At 37.4% G+C, this 16175-nt stretch overlaps 2 protein-coding genes across 3 annotated transcripts; one reads left to right on the top strand and one right to left on the bottom strand.

Moving 5' to 3' along the window:
• Positions 1 to 684: 684 nt before the first annotated feature.
• LOC139135493 (tafazzin-like) lies at positions 685 to 10185 on the top strand. 2 transcript variants are annotated; one of them, XM_070702890.1, is made up of 8 exons: positions 685 to 864; positions 2647 to 2775; positions 3366 to 3411; positions 3951 to 4036; positions 4542 to 4622; positions 5572 to 5613; positions 6247 to 6440; positions 8222 to 9314. In XM_070702890.1, exons 1-8 carry the CDS (start codon positions 753 to 755, stop codon positions 8330 to 8332), a joined length of 801 nt encoding a protein of 266 aa, XP_070558991.1. In that variant the 5' UTR covers positions 685 to 752; the 3' UTR covers positions 8333 to 9314. The 2 variants fall into 2 exon arrangements, with proteins under 2 accessions (XP_070558991.1, XP_070558992.1); XM_070702891.1 differs by lacking the exon at positions 2647 to 2775 and having other exon boundaries at positions 8222 to 10185.
• A 1089-nt stretch (positions 10186 to 11274) lies between these two features.
• Positions 11275 to 15200, bottom strand: LOC139135492 (complement C1q tumor necrosis factor-related protein 2-like). The gene is made up of 4 exons (XM_070702889.1): positions 15112 to 15200; positions 14227 to 14417; positions 13197 to 13295; positions 11275 to 12231 (listed from the first exon to the last, which is right to left on the bottom strand). Exons 2-4 carry the CDS (start codon positions 14414 to 14416, stop codon positions 11675 to 11677), a joined length of 846 nt encoding a protein of 281 aa, XP_070558990.1. The 5' UTR covers position 14417; positions 15112 to 15200; the 3' UTR covers positions 11275 to 11674.
• Between the last annotated feature and the right edge of the window lie 975 nt (positions 15201 to 16175).

Below are 16175 nucleotides of genomic sequence, written 5' to 3'. Positions count from 1 at the left end.
TTTTAAAAATGTTTTCAGGAGGAGGGGCTTTCAACTAAAATGAAGGAAGTAAGTTGGTTGTGGTTGTGCGTCACCTTAAGTTTATGCCACCCCATCACCCCATAAACCAAGTATTGAGCATTGTGATTGACTTTCTGTAATCCATTGCGTTTACGAATGAACCTTGCAAAAAAAATTTTATCGAGGTGCTTCATCCCCTGGGGTACTCTCCATATTTCCAAGCGGCGTGTGCAGCCATAGTTGACCATACACTTTCTATGGGAGTCTCCCTCGCCCCCCCCCCCCACCCCCAGGAGTGTTCGCTGTGTGTGAATCAACTTTGCAAAGATCGATGGCTGAGTAGATGGCGCAGTATTACAGAAAACGAAAGTATTTTGTGAGACTGACATAGAGGGCATGTACGATCTCCCTGCGTCCGGGCCGGTCCAGATGATGACCCTATCCTGACCGCTAGCGCTGAAGGTGATTCATACAGGGTGAGAGCAACAAACCACAGCGTACAACACAGTTGTTGTCGCGTGTGTGCACATAACTACAAGTTACTGGTTCGGATGACAGACAGGCCAAGTTCCAAGCGTCAAGATCACGGAAGACAACTCAAAATATCAAGTGTCATCCGCAACTCAGCGGAATTAAACTTGATTTCCCTTGGACATGACACGGTCCCTCCACAAGTGGACATGATCATCAAGTATTATAGCCGGTGATAAGGTAGTACGAATACTCATGTTGGTTAGGGTCTATGGTTTGAGATGCCACTCGAGAAAGGACAGTGGGTTTTCCCGAAAGGGCCAAGTAAACTATTCAATTTTGGTGGATGGCTTACCAACGGTCTGGTCGGCACGTTATCCCAAGTTGGACTGAGTAAGTAAATATTGCTGTGTCATGTCATCATTGAGTAGCAAATGTGCAGCCGTCAAAATGATGCTCACTGACATGAGTATACACAGGCGCTCGCTTGGCTTGTACTCTTTGATACTGCCAAATGATTGCAGTGTTCAGCAACCGCACGTGTATATGTGTACTTCTATGTCCAGGAGGAGAAAGAAATGAAATAATATATTCAGATATGAAGCGGTTTAATCGAGATTTTGTAAGCCCCAAAACTTCGACCTCCAGACAAGACATGTCCTGGAAACACATAAATTAAATTTTTCATGAATTTTGATGCATGCACAATCGTGACAGTGCACATTAAATTTAAACTCTCCTTTCTCAGGGATCTAGGGAAGCAAGTGATACATGTATGCCACAGAATAATATAGTTGCTGACATTTTGCCAATTGTCACAGTTTTGTAATTGTTATTTTTACTGGTTTGCAAATAGATAAATTGTGCATGAATTTTATTATCCAATCCAAGACTTCTGTCACAGGCCAAAATGCCTAATCCCTGCCCAGTGTCTGGTACAAACAAACTCCACAGATATGGCGTACCTACCAGGCTAGTATAGGGACTGGGAGGCAGCTAGTGTGTAGGAAACCAAGCAACGGGACTCCTCTGTATGATACTGTGGGCTGAGTAGCAGGAATATGTGCACGATCATTTTCCCATTCTTTCCAAGTTCATTACGGCGCGCAGCCGACTGTATTGTTCATGTTAGGCTTATTTCTTTTCATATGAACAATAATGGAGAAAAATACAAAACAAAGACAGATCATGGATGTAAAAAATAGATACATCCATGGACAGATCAACCATTAAAAACAATCAAACAGCAAGAGACATGGTGTATGTTTTAATTGCCTTATGATTTTGTAATAGGATTCAGGTAATTAAAATAGCGGTACAAAATCACATTGAGAGAGTGGTACTGAATTCATGGTCTGTGCAATATGTGAGACACCCAGAGAAAATGTGAAATAACAATTATTTGTACTTGATGGATCAGTAAGAGATAAACATATAATGTACAATAGATCGCTAAATGTAACTAATCCCACATTATATTATGACTATCCACATGAAAAGCAGAATGTGTATTGAATAATTAAATCTATTTTCCAGGAGGCCAGAGAATTTACTGAAATTCTACCTTTTGCATCTGCCCAAAAATTTTGACAAGTAGGCAGTCAAAACCACACAAAGAAAATGTTATACACACAAATTTTACAGATTTGATTGTATCCGTGGCATGTAATATAAGTGTTTATTCAAAAATCAAAACAGAAAGTTGTCTTTCATCTCCATTAAATTCACACTACAATGTAACATTCTGCAAGCATGCAGGCGTTTCAAATACATTTACAAAATTAGCACTGTTGAAAGTCCTGTTCAGGTACCGTACGCTCGTCTTCTGTTTAAATATATGTGTGGGGATGCAAACAAAAAATTACTTACTTTTACTTTATACAGTTCACCATCATGTTAAAACTTTCAAATGGTAAGTGAAGACCACACTTTTATTAATTTGTAATGCCATAGCAGTGGTGTTTCTTACAGTTACAGGTGAATTTTTCCCGTTTTCACATTTCCACCAGAAATATAATGAATTATATGTTGAACAGTGTATGGGCTTTTTCAGTGCATGATGATATTGTTAATCGGAGATATTTTTATTCAATATATATGTTCATAGGCTGCCTTTTTTACTAAAAAATTTGTCAAATAAGTCTTTTGAAGCTGTTTTGCTCTCTCTGATTTCAGACTGGCTGAACAACTTTCACGGACACAATATTGAGATTCTTGAAAATGCCGTTGCCAAGAGACCAAAGGAACAGCCTTTGATTACAGTTTCTAATCATGTATCGTGTCTTGATGATCCTATGTTGTGGGGTAAGAGAAACAGTGGTCTGGTAATCTGACAGATGCGGCTGTTCTCTGATGGACTGGATAACAAATTTTGTCCCGCATCAGACTCGCTGTTCTGTCCTGACCTGAATATATTAAATACTGTAACAGACAGTGCAGTCCAAAAATGACTTGCTTTCACAGATCAGCTAAACAATCCCCAAGTGTAATGAACAAACTGTACTGTCCCACTATTGTGCAGTACAGTAATAAACTGAATTCTAGCTGTAGATTTGACTGTGGTGTCCTGAAATGACCTGAAAATACTGTACAATAAGGGACTGTGGTGTCCTGAAATGATCTGAAAATACTGTACAATAAGGGACTGTGGTGTCCTGAAATGACCTGAAAATACTGTACAATAATGGACAGCAGTTTTGAAATGACCGTACTGTAACAGATTGACTTTACTATTGGGTAACAGGCCACATAATACAAGCAGTGAAAAGTTTGTCATGTATGGAATGTAAATGTCATGTATGGAATATAAATAAAAAGAATTATGATGTTACCAAAGAATATCTAGACAGATTATCGCAAATCATAGACCTTTTATGTTTTGTTCTTTCTTCCAGGTTGTCTCAAGTGGAGAACTATTCTCAACAGAACACGGATAAGAATGTGAGTTGACGGTTTTTCTGTGTAAATATATTTGAATCAGTGTTATGCGGTTTATCATTTTTCTCTCGTAACTATTTCACACGGATTCCCACCCATCAGTAATGGCAGATGACATTGTGCAGTTGCTATCTTCCGTGAAAAATTGTGTGAAAACTGATCATTCTTAATCTTGAAGTTTTCAACACATTGAAAATAGTTCTGGGTCGGTTTCAGTAAAGTGATGATAGTGTTGCCTGCTACATCATCAAATAGTCACTGTAGAACACTATAGGGCGCATCCTGTGCTATCTTTCTATTTTGTAGGTAAATTCTCTGCACAATTTAGATAACAATATTTCAACATGCATGCCTACTTATTTAAGAAATAATTTTGTTTTCACATATTTCTTCTCTTTGCTGTCGCTTAACTTGAAAAGATATTTTCAGAGACACAGATTTCTGCCTTTGGCATATGTTGGTGTTGCTCAGTATGGTGATGCAATGAAGTGACGAATTTTATTCTTTATCAATCATTGTTTATTGTTATTTTTCATCCACAGGACCCCTTCTGCCCATGACATTGTATTTACAAAGAAAGCACACACGATATTCTTCAGTCTTGGAAAATGCGTTCCAGTTGTCAGAGGTGAGCAGAATTACCACATGTATACCAGTTGTCTTTTCTCTTCAATGGTGGGCAGCTCCATTTTGCATTGAGTTGTTCTGCGTGAGAAAATCAAGCGGTTTGTACAACCTTGCTACAAATAATTCCTCATGTTGCACCAGTCGAATAGCAAAATTTACTGATACAATTCAACAAATAGGTATCCCAGAGATTGTTGAATTTCCATTCTGATTTGCCAAAGCGTGCATCTGTTGTGTCTAATAGTGGGAAAAATTGTACTACAACGACATAAATTTTTGTATCATGGACATAAAAATTGTTTGGTGAAGTAAAAAATGAGGTATGGAAATGTGCACAGTTTGTTTGTCGCAACCTCACAGAGTGTGCCAGTTAAGTCTAACTATAGGTCCACATAGGGATTAACAAGGTAGGGGTGCTGTTGTATTGAACTGCCAGGAGTTAGTATTTGTCTGAGACTGTCCTTTTTATATCCTCTTCCCCTCCCCCATCCACCCCTTCAACACAGGTGATGGAGTCTATCAGAGAGGGATCGATTACTGCATTGACTATGCAAACAGCGGAGGATGGGTCCATGTCTTCCCAGAAGGTATGTCATTTACATTTTGATGATGAACATTTTGAGATAGATTCAGAAGTAACTGTGTTAAGGTAGACTGCGCCTCTAGGACAGATATTTTTCGAATTTGTAGAATTCTTTTCTGGTCTACTTTTTGGGGCTTATATTTAAGCTGTTTTTTGCCATTTTTCAATATTTAAATCAAAAATTCTATTATTATCCATAGAGTTGACTTGGGGATGGCAGGTATTTGCATTTCAAAAATTTTGATAAATTTTGAGTAGTTTGTTTCTCTCGTATCACATTTTGCATGGTGACCCCTGATAATATTTGATATGGTAAGAGAATGGTTGAATGTTTCACTGAGCAAAGTTTGAGCAAAAATTTAAGTCTTTCATTTCTGAGGTACACACTTCCTTACAGTGGTTTGCGTCGACCCATTGGCAATAGACAAACTAAACATATTGTCTAAACTGAGGTGTTGCCAACACTGTCAGGCGTAACTATCAGCTAAGCAGTAATATTTGTCAGTTACTTACAAAGAAATTAACCCTATGAAAGTTTAAGCATTGTCTAGCAGGAGGTCAGATGTAGTGAAAACAACACCATGCAATGCCTGTTAACTGTCCAAGACATATCACTTGCTTTCAGGTGTAGTTGTTTTGACTACATCTGACCTCCTGCACGGCAATGTTTCAACTTTGGCAGAGTTGATTTCTCTGTGATTGACCGGGAATTACTGCTCAGCTGATAATTACACCTGACAGCGTTGGCACTGAACACCTCAATTTAGACAATATGTCCAGATGCCAATGGGCTCAGCTGTGTTACTCTTTTGATGGCCATGTAACCTTTGTAACCTCTTGTTTGTAAGTCCTTTTTGTTTGCTTTTCTGTAATTGCTTGGCTCTGTGTGTAAAAGAGAAATGGCGTTATTCGGAATAACCAAAGGTGGAATGGCGTTTCCGCATTTCTTTCAGGAAAAGTAAACATGACCCATGAAGTGATGAGATTGAAGTGGGGTAAGTTCATATCTTCAAATAGCAGTGAGTTTCTTTGTTTTTAGCAAGCTTTCAGAGGACGTCATCTTTATAATTATTCACAATTTATTTCTGTGTTTTATTTGTAAAAGGCTTCGGTAGGGTGCTACTGTTGAATGGACACCTTTCTATCTAACTAACTAACTGACTCACTAAAATAAACAAGATCTACGAGACACCTGCTTTGGGCTTGTTGATAAGACACAAGTGAGAAGACCTGAGAGAAAGGTCCAAGTCTGAGGATTCAGTTTCAAAAAAAAGCACTGACTGAGATATTCTGATAATTGTGTTTAAGATATTTGTCTTACTCTCCTAAGCTATGTGTACATCTCCCAATCAGTTGTTTCTCACATACAACTGCACGGTGATTTAGCTGCTAGCACTGGAGCTGGAAAGCACAGAATATCGCCCAGTATCTCTCAAAATAACTGCACAATATTTTCATCAGCAATCTCAAGTGCAAACATTACTTTGTATCTTTTGAGCTACATTTTTCCAAAAGTCTGGAGCAAAAATGCTGTCCGAACCTTAGAATAGGCGATGCCGTATGATGTCTCCTTTCCCCACAATCTGTCATGAATGAATGGTCATTGCAGATAAATTTTCTGATCACAGGTGTCGGCAGGATAATTGCCGAGTGCAGAATCGATCCATTAGTGATCCCATTCTGGCATGTTGGTATGGATGAGGTGTTGCCGAACAGGGAACCGTACATTCCTCAGCTTGGAAGGAAAGTAACCATCCTCGTCGGCAAGCCGTTACATTTTCAGGAATTACTGAGACAGCTCAGACTGGAAAACAGAGTGCCAGTGAGTATACAGTGCATTTCAGATTAGTACCACAGCTCAGCGTGTGAGACAGACATGTTGCATGTACAGAATTTAGCATTGGCTTGGTATCACAACACATTTCAAAGTCACCGACTCATTTATTGATAATGGTAAATCAGTTTTGGGTGAGTCTGTCTAGACAGAAAATTGATCTTATAATTGATTGCACTTGATATACAGTGTGGCTGTCTGAAGATTGTGTTCTCAGCTAAAGCAATACTTTACTCATGTTCATAAAATAAATGATCATCAAAACTATGTTCAGGTGTTTGGACTTTTACCTTGTTCTATAATGTTCGGTGCGGTGCAGCAAAGTGCGTGGTGTTGCAACTTTCAGCTGTTGTTACTCAAACAGCTACATTGGAGATCAAGTGCAATCGACTGTACATCTATCTATCAGACAGAGTTGTCCCATGCTGGTCTAGTGCAATTACTGGATGAGTTGGTTAGTCTAAAATGGTGCTGTGATACCTAAGCTCATCACAAATATTGTACATGAGACTTGTCTGTCTATCCCGCTGACTTTGTGGTACTTATCTGAATGCACTCCATGTACTAAGGGGCCGTGGATAATTAAAACACATGCGTAGTAAACGCAACTAATTGAGTTTGGCCTCAACCCCCTCCCCTAAATGAAAGTTTGGAAGTGCGAAAATCCAACCAAGCCTCATTCTGTTTCAGTATAACCAACAATCGGTAATACTGTCGCTATGAAATCACTCATACGCTAACGTAACCCCTGCCCCCGCCCCACCCTGCTAGTTCAGCGCCAACTCAACAATGATGCAACCAATAGCATGAAACAAGATGAAACTGTGTATCCAAGATGATTTTACTCATGCACTGAACCAAATGTATGTCAAAAGAATTCTGGTGTAGCAGGGGCTGCCGTACTGGCCTGGTACACGCCAAACAGTATAGCAATATTTTACGATACATAAAAACGTGTAGCGAGATGTTATGATATGAAAACATATAGTTTGATTTTTGCACACGGTAATTGAAATACAGCCATACCCCCTATCACTGAAGTTGCGTTTACCGTGCACGTGTTTTAAGTATCCATGGCTCCTAACAGAATGAATATGCACAACTGAATAAATGTGGTTTATTGAAACAGAAAACTACAAGTCTCCGAACATATTGGAGGAGAAACTTGCCCTTTTTAGTTGCATTCCAGTGGATTCATAATTTTCAGTCATTTCATCTGCTCCAGCTCTGTTAAATCGTGTATGAATGGACAATTTTCAGCTTGAGAGGCTCCCAGAAATATGAAAAATAATCATTGATATTGAATGGATGACACGTCAAACCACACTGATTCTATGAGGAAGTTGTTAAAGGCCTGTGTTGGCACCATATTGTCTCATCAGAAAATTTACTTAATACTAGATTACAATTTCGATGGAAAACAAAAGGCTATCACACCTCCATAATCCTCTTACAGACAAGAACAAAGGCGATCCCAGGGATCGCCAAAAGGGCCTTTAACACAGGTCACATGGTTATTGGAGTTACTATAAACTAAATTTCATCTAGCAGTTGTCACATGTTACCGGCTTTGAACAAACAAGATTAAAAAGTCATGGTACCAATCTTTTCCTATCATTTTGTCACCTCATGTTTTCCATAGCTACACCTTCACAACTGATTGCGATACACCATGTTATAAATTAAGTTGTACGGCTTGCACAGATGTACTTCAAAGTCTTTTGTCCGTGGCAGTAGCCTGTTCATTATAGTTGGTTCTCATTCCACAGGTTGAAATAAGAAAGACAATCACGGACGCCATTCAGCATGAATTCATCAGCCTCAGAGCCAAGGCAGAGGCCTTGCATTATGGAAAACAAGAAGACTCGCACATCTCATGAAACCAATGGTGCGCCAGGAAAACGCAGAGAAACACCCAGCCGAGAAATCTACCATATCCTGGATGTGACCAGATGGGTTGTTAAAGAAACTTCATCATGCCATTTCTTGTCAGTCATTTTCACAATTTGTTCAGCATATTCCGTTGAAAAACTGTCAGTTTCTCCAACAGTGCAATGCTCGGTGATGTAGTTGTATTATAGAGTATTTATTATTAGGCCATTGCTGTCGTATATTTGTGTAATTTTGAGTGAATTTCAAATTTCGTGAGAAATTCAGGGAATGAGATGATTGATAGAGTTTCGTAAATGTCATATTTGCTGTTTAAACCAGAAATCTTTGGGATGGAAATGATGATTTGGGGAAGTACCAAGCTAAATGTGACATTTAATGGATCAAGAATGTACAGAGTTTTCATAAAATACTCGCAAAATCCTTAGTTTGCTGTTGTCTGTCGGTGATGTAGTTCTTTCTTAAACAGACTTTGACCGAACCAATTGTCATGGATTTCAGACAGAGCAAATACAAACTAGAGTTCATCATCAGGAACTTTAAAATCTTTTGAATGGCATCAGACATGTATCGCTATTGAAAGTTTGCATATTTATGGCACAGTTTATTTGAATGTAAAGAACATGTAGACGTTAAACATTTTATTTTTTTTACATCATCAATATCAGCGGTTTTTCCCAGTGATGATTGAAAGTTTGAAAGCCAAAGAAGACATATTTGATATCAATGAATATGTCATTTGCTTGTGTATGCAATAATTGTGGTTGAGATAATCTTTCAGTATTTAACCATTTTCTGGTCATGTTTTTAGTTTTTTCTACAAAGTTTGCAGATTTTCAGGGATGAACCAAAGTGTCTTTGATTGAAACGTCATAACTTCAAAGAAAAAAGTGATGAGTATGCGATGTAAAACCAAGACCATTTTGTAAATTCTACAATTATTCCGATGATCAATAAATTATTTCTATAACATGCTGCATTGTTGGCCATTTGATCACACATGCAAATAAAATTTCAGGATCCTTATTAACCGTCTATTGAAAACCAATTCACTGTTGAATACTAAAGTGAAATGGAATCCTAATTCCCTGAACCAAAAACAGACTTAAGATATAACGACGCATTTCTCCTGAAATGGTGATAGTGCAATAATCTCTTCAAATGGACAAAAGGAAATCATGTGAAAGAATGCAACTTAGTAGTTCCCGTTTCAGCGAAAGAGACTTGAGTCTCTGTGTAGCTCCCAAGTTTTGTGTTTTTTTGAAAGCAATCTCCAAAGTGTTTAAATACAGACTGGTTTTGGCATTGTAGTAAACATACCAATGTAGTGGCCTTTGAAAGTGCATTGTTGTGTTGCAAGGGTAAGTGTTGATGAGGTGTTCATAACACATTCTTGGCACTGCTCATACTTTGGTGAGGCATTTTATATACCCTAATGTATCAATTATTTGAGGATAGAAATACATTAACATCAAATGCTACTGCCAGATAGATCCTCTGCTACGTGTTCAATATTATTACTCATTTTCAGAAATACTTCAAGAAAGCACTGCGCTAAATGAATGTAAGGCAAAGAATGACTACAATGCAGATCCCGAGGTACATGAATATTCCACATTGATTAAGGGTCATTAGCATAGAATTTTAATACCGAAACAATGCTCATTAGTGTAATCTGCATATTTGAATATCATTATACCCCTCATCTTGCACTAATAGAAAGAATGACTGGTGAATTTGCATGTTATGTTCAGTAAAATTGTGTACAATTTAAGAAATTAAATGCCTGCTGTAAAAATTAAGAAATGCCTGCAAAAGAAAATTTAGCCTAAAAATAGAAAAAGTGAGAAAAATAGTGCATATGAATGGGGACATACACGAAGAATGCTGGGATTGAGAAGAACATCCTCTGTGTCATATGCAAAAATTGCCAGTTTTTAGACAGAGCACTGTTTTTTCAGATTGGGCAGTACAGTTGCTATTGCAATGATAATGATGGCACAATACGTCCCTTATTATACACAATGAGTTGTTATCATGGTAAAAATTGCCAATTTATGTCCAACCGTTTGACAGATTAAACAAAATCTATACCTGCCTCGTCTGACACGTGACGTGTGTGAACTGTTTTCATGAGAGGAAACAGGTAAACTAGGTGTTTGAATATATTGTTTACACAACGTACAGTGGTCCTTTTATAAAGTGATTAAATAAAGAATTTGAGATACACGCATACACTGCTGCTGTCAGTATCTTCTACGCAGTATTATTTGTTATTATTAATCATTTTCTGTTATTCTTGTATACAATGCAAGATCCCGAGGTACATGAATATTCCACTTTGATTAAGGGTCATTAGCATAGAATTTTAATACCGAAACAATGCTCATTAATGTAATCTGCATATTTGAATTGGTTCAAGTCGGTGAATTTTAAAAAAATAAAATCATTTATAATAGTTTCTCTTGTGTCTCTCCTATTTCGTACAAACCTATCCGGAATTTGGCAGCTCACGCCAGGTTTTCCCAGCGATTGAATGCATCACGTTTGAGTCTGCGCAGTAGTGAGTTACTCCGCTGTATAGCGTTCACTCCACTCATCGCGTTCACCCTACTCATCGCGTCCACTCACGCGCGCGTTTCAGATGAGAGCAAAATACAAATCATTGCGTTCACTCCACTCAAACATTCACAAATCACAGACTTGAACCAAGTCTATCTGCATATTTGAATATCATTATACCTAGCATCTTGCACTAATAGTATTCTTGGGCAAAGAGTCTACATTATATTCAATGAAAAATTTGATGTCGATCATGGCATTCATTCAAGTGTTGTTTCTGATCAGCAAGCATTGCTTGAAAGTCTTTGGATAAAGTTTTTTTTTCTGTTTCTGTGTAGCAGAGATTGACAATGGAGGAAATGAAGTATTAAAGTCACAAATCGATGTGCTTTATACAAACTACCTCTTCCTGCAGCATTCAGTAAGCAGAACTCTATAAAATACATGAAAGTTATCAGCTAAATATATGTTTGGAAAGCAGACTGACTCACTGGAAAAAAAAGTGATAACAAACAAAATGCTCATTGTCACCAAAATTATGGAAAGAAACAGTGACAAGTGAGAATTCTTGTCATAGCCTTACTTTTCAGGAAGTGGTACACGATTAAATTTTAGAAATGTCTCCAGAAAAAAATCTAAACTATAGCTTTAGAACTGAATGATAAAGGGACATTTTCATCGGAATTTTAAAATATGCACCATCCATAAACTGTAACAGTAAAGTGTACATGACAATTGAAAACCCAGACACGAAAGTCTAGGCTCTTGAATTAGTCTGGATAGACAAGAAAGCCATTGAAAACGTTACAATGGGTGCAATAATGAGCCTGACAATGAGTACCAGCTGGCATCACCAATTTAACTTGATCGCCTTGATTCAGGTGTAACATACCACTCTGAGAGTGTGTGTTATACATTGGTTGGGAAGTCTGAAAAACTGCAAACTTGTAACTATCATTTTGTTTTAATCGTATGTACAAGTATTTCTCAAAATATGATTTGAACGTGAATGAGAAATAATAGATGCCAGGAACTTCACAAGTAAACACACCTGTGTTGACATCAATATTGGCACCTTCATTTACTATGACATCAGTGTAGGTGATTGTTTGCTCTGCACTGGTTCCTGTGATACCAGATCCCCTTGATACAGTGAATGCCACCTTGACTTGCTGCACTTCACCCTCTTCACCTTTTTGACCTTTGACCCCAGGTTCTCCAGTATCGCCCTTGACACCATCGGTTCCATTGTTACCACTCTCACCTTTTGACCCCTGTGGACCAACCTTTCCAGGAAGACCAGCTTGACCTTTGACTCCATACTCACCTTAAATGTCAGAGAACGAAAGTTGAAATATGAGGTGTTACTTTGTTTTGTAGGCAGTCAGTTTGGACATCTAATAATTTAAAGTCTTTTGTTGCAAACAAAAGGGTACTGGATTTATAGAAAACAGTGGAAGAAAGACACTTGTACAGTCGCGTGCAGATTGTAGTGATATTGTTTTATATTATAAAATTGTCTTCACATTAACTGATTATAAATGAAGATATCAGCCTTATAATGAAACTTATCAATGGGCAAAGAAAATGACAAACAAACCCACGAGAGTAAAAATGTTCAAGATTAATCTAATTGAGAAGATTTGATGTAAATATGCACATGTTTGACATGTTACATGACAGGCAATTACCCACTGGGACAAAAGTTTGCTATATAAAAAATCAATGACACTGAATTGATCAATGTGAAGTACAATTCGCAAGCTTGTATGATATTATGAGGATATCCCACGTTACAACTGCTTGATTGCCGTATTGCCATGAGTAAGGATGCAGACATCATCACACGTATGAGACACAGTCGAAGACAGAGCGCAAAAATGCATGCTATTGAGTAGTAATACTGTCTATCGATCGATCGATTGATCTATCTATCTATGGTATCTATCTATCTATGGTATCTATCAATCAAATCAATCTATCACTCAATGTACCCATCTATCTATCTATCTATCTATCTATCTATCTATCTATCTATCTATCTAACTAACTAGCTAGCTAACTAAGTAACTAACTATTAACTAACTACCTAATATCCAAATATGCAGAATGCCCCTTGCTGCTTTGTTAGTTTGTTGATTTTGTTCATCGCCTCTGTAGCTAATTTGCAGAAAATATGCAATGAACAATATTATTTTCTGGCCCAATGGGCTCACACTGTACTGTACCATACGGCCAAATTTCACAGAATTTGCATAAAATTGTATTTCTCCCATCCTAATTAATATTTACCTTGTTCTCCTTTGCCTCCAACATCTCCCTTGATTCCGTTTTCACCTCGTTCACCTTTGGTGCCTTGAGTCCCAACTGGACCAATCACACCAGGCTGACCTACAAATTTGGAAATGGAACATGTAAATCACTTACTTTTGTAGTATCAAATATCTTCCTGCCATTTCTGATAACAATACTCAAAAACAATAATAAACTGCAAATTTACAGAAACTTTGGTGGCTACTATATGCACAGGGAGGAATAAGAGACGTACTACCTCTACTCTGATATGAAAAGGGTTTGTACATAATCTGAGGTTAATAGATATCCTTCATTGATATTGACTTGATTGTATACTGAATCAATACATATCAATTCACTGTGCAGAAATATCATACTTGGCACGTTCGATTGTCATGGTATGTAGAAGCAAATGCTACCCAGGTACCAAGCTATCCTCAAGGATCTTAAAAACAACTTGGGGCATTTTCAACAGATATTTTTGTTTTTCATGGTGCATGCTAGAGACTACAATTGGGACGAACAAAACTGTACCATGCATGAAACACAAAACTGTCACAGCTTTAGTGTGTTGAGAGAATATGTCGATGTAAAATACTGATTTGATATATGAATGCTGCTATGACAAACTGGAAATAAGGCCAGAATAGGGGATGAACTATCACCAATATAATTATTTGCCCTTGTTGCTGTTCTAAGCTGGAAAAGAGGATAAAGAGATATTTAACTGATGCATTATATACATCATTTATGTTATGCAACAGGATAAAATGGGTCTGACAGCTGCAATAAACAGTGTCAGCCTATGGCAATTATTCTGTTGGCTTTTTGAATAATATGTTTTGCAGGATTAAATAAACGCTTTTATCGTTTACAATTGAAACTAATAGATTCATTATGTACAGACACACACATTAATATGGCAACTGTATCTGAGGCATCTCACAACTTCTAATTAACGTAATTTTGAGTACATTACATGTATATCCATGTCCAAGTATTAGAGCCCGATAGAGGGCAGTATTACCTTGTCTTCCTACCGGTCCAGAAATGCCAGGTGCACCAGGTGGTCCGGGAGGTCCAATAGGACCCTTTGTATCAGGCCAAGACTCTGCACAGATACTCAGACACTGGCCTTCATCAGTGACTTGTGCAGTAGTGATTTGAAGAAACATCAGAATTAAAATAAAAACTAGATTTACTGTTCTCCCATCCATTCTAGAAAAAAATAATACAAGTAATTGGAGAGTGTCATAGATTCACCATGATCCTTCTGTCTGTGGTGGACAATCCAAGCATTAAAATAATATCTCCTATCTCTCCTCATCAGTTGTTTGACAGAAGATATATATATCGCACCAGTCTTCACAAACATCTCCATATATGGTCATAAAATGGAGAGTAGTCAATGAAGGAATGTTCAAATGCTAACTTTATATCTATTCTCTTTTAAGAGCCCATCTAGTACAACAATCTGCTGCAATATGCTGACACACCAACTTAGAAATATATTTAACAAATAAACGTCAATGGACAATGTCTCAGAAGATGTTTTTTATTGGTATCTTTATAGCTTAATTAGAGGGAGTTTTGTTTTCCTTTTCAATCACAATTTCCATATTAACAATTTGAAGGGATATTTGAGAAATCTCAATATCAAAGGAATGCCAGCAGACAAGAGTTCTGCAATTTAACTGATGATGATAATAATTGTTCCGTTTGTGTTAATGCAATACTTCATGAACTGATGTAAACCCTAAGGCTGTGCTGTGAGTCAATGAAATTTAATAAATGTTACGTGCAAAAATACACTCAAACATTTCCATAGGTTGAGAGTTTTGCATAGACTATCGCAATAAAATTTCACAAGCAAATAGTCACACGAGAAATCCGAATAGTATCTCTACCTTACCTGATGCCTTTGTGTGAACCAAGTTTAAGTTTCACTCCGGTATCAGTCAGCAACGATTGATTCTTCTACTGTGATAAGAAGAGGGTTGTTGCCTGTTAAATCATCAGGTCTGCAATGTCTAATATTACAGTGAGAAAGGACATATCATTCAATGAAGGGGTGTGCAGTAATCAATAGTTTTTTTCTGTGCAGTAAACACTGACATAACCTTTAAAAGGAAGTCCTTTGAGGGAAACGGATCAAAATTAGTGACTATTTGTATGTCAAAAAGGGCAAAATCCTGACCTTTAATGCTTGCTTCGAATGTACCATCCTCATACATCCTTCAAGCTCCTCTTAATTTTTTGGATAATTCCAGATAAGCTTATTGGGTTGAAATTCAACATACGTCAACACTAGGAATATTTGACCCCTTACATCATATAGAAAGATATCAATATAGAAAGGTTATTCTGATATTCACAATGTGGCTGCAAAAGTTACTATAGTGTGAAAAGATTGTAATTGATAAATTATGTTCAGTGATATCTCAACATACAGCTAGTCATGGCTGTGGATAGTTTCTAAAGAAAGTTAAGTATACTTTAGAATGATTAAGGATTACAGTGGTGCAGCAAGGGGGAAATTGCTTAGTTGTGCACAAATTAAGACAGTACAATCACAATTACATCCCTGTCAAAACAAATTTGTACATAAACACAATTTAGTAGGTACTTACTTACTTGCATCGGAGGACAAGCTATACACGATAAATGAAAGTGACCTTTGACTTTCAAACATGCAACACAAATGAATGATTTCAACTGGATATTACCATCAATGGAACTGCCCACTACATCAAGTTCAATTTACTGCTTTATTACTGTTGAAGGGAAGCCATGTTTCCCCATCATACACTGTCAATGTGTTGGTCATTCATCTATCAAGTCACAGCAGTTGTCTTCTTTGCTTATTCACTTTAATGCATACACAATGGGCATATTGCCATGCCCCCAGTGTTCAACTTTGAAATTACATTTCTTTTCATTCACTTTGCTACTTGTAGCATCTTCTTTCTTTGTGAG

The sequence above is a fragment of the Ptychodera flava genome, chromosome 6 (assembly GCF_041260155.1).
Source record: "Ptychodera flava strain L36383 chromosome 6, AS_Pfla_20210202, whole genome shotgun sequence".
Classification (NCBI taxonomy): Eukaryota; Metazoa; Hemichordata; class Enteropneusta; family Ptychoderidae; genus Ptychodera; species Ptychodera flava.
Note: the sequence above shows the minus strand (reverse complement) of the source record. Positions and strands in the feature narration are given on the sequence as shown.

Excerpts from the sequence above, each read along its gene's own strand:
- LOC139135493 (XM_070702890.1), top strand. The coding sequence starts at position 753 with ATGCCACTCGAGAAAGGACAGTGGGTTTTCCCGAAAGGGCCAAGTAAA. Across the intron at positions 3,412-3,950 it reads AACAGAACACGGATAAGAAT|GACCCCTTCTGCCCATGACA; the intron begins GTGAGTTGACGG and ends TTTCATCCACAG. Across the intron at positions 5,614-6,246 it reads AGTGATGAGATTGAAGTGGG|GTGTCGGCAGGATAATTGCC; the intron begins GTAAGTTCATAT and ends TTCTGATCACAG.
- LOC139135492 (XM_070702889.1), bottom strand. The coding sequence starts at position 14,416 with ATGGATGGGAGAACAGTAAATCTAGTTTTTATTTTAATTCTGATGTTT. Across the intron at positions 13,296-14,226 it reads TGGACCGGTAGGAAGACAAG|GTCAGCCTGGTGTGATTGGT; the intron begins GTAATACTGCCC and ends CCAAATTTGTAG. Across the intron at positions 12,232-13,196 it reads TGGAGGCAAAGGAGAACAAG|GTGAGTATGGAGTCAAAGGT; the intron begins GTAAATATTAAT and ends CTGACATTTAAG.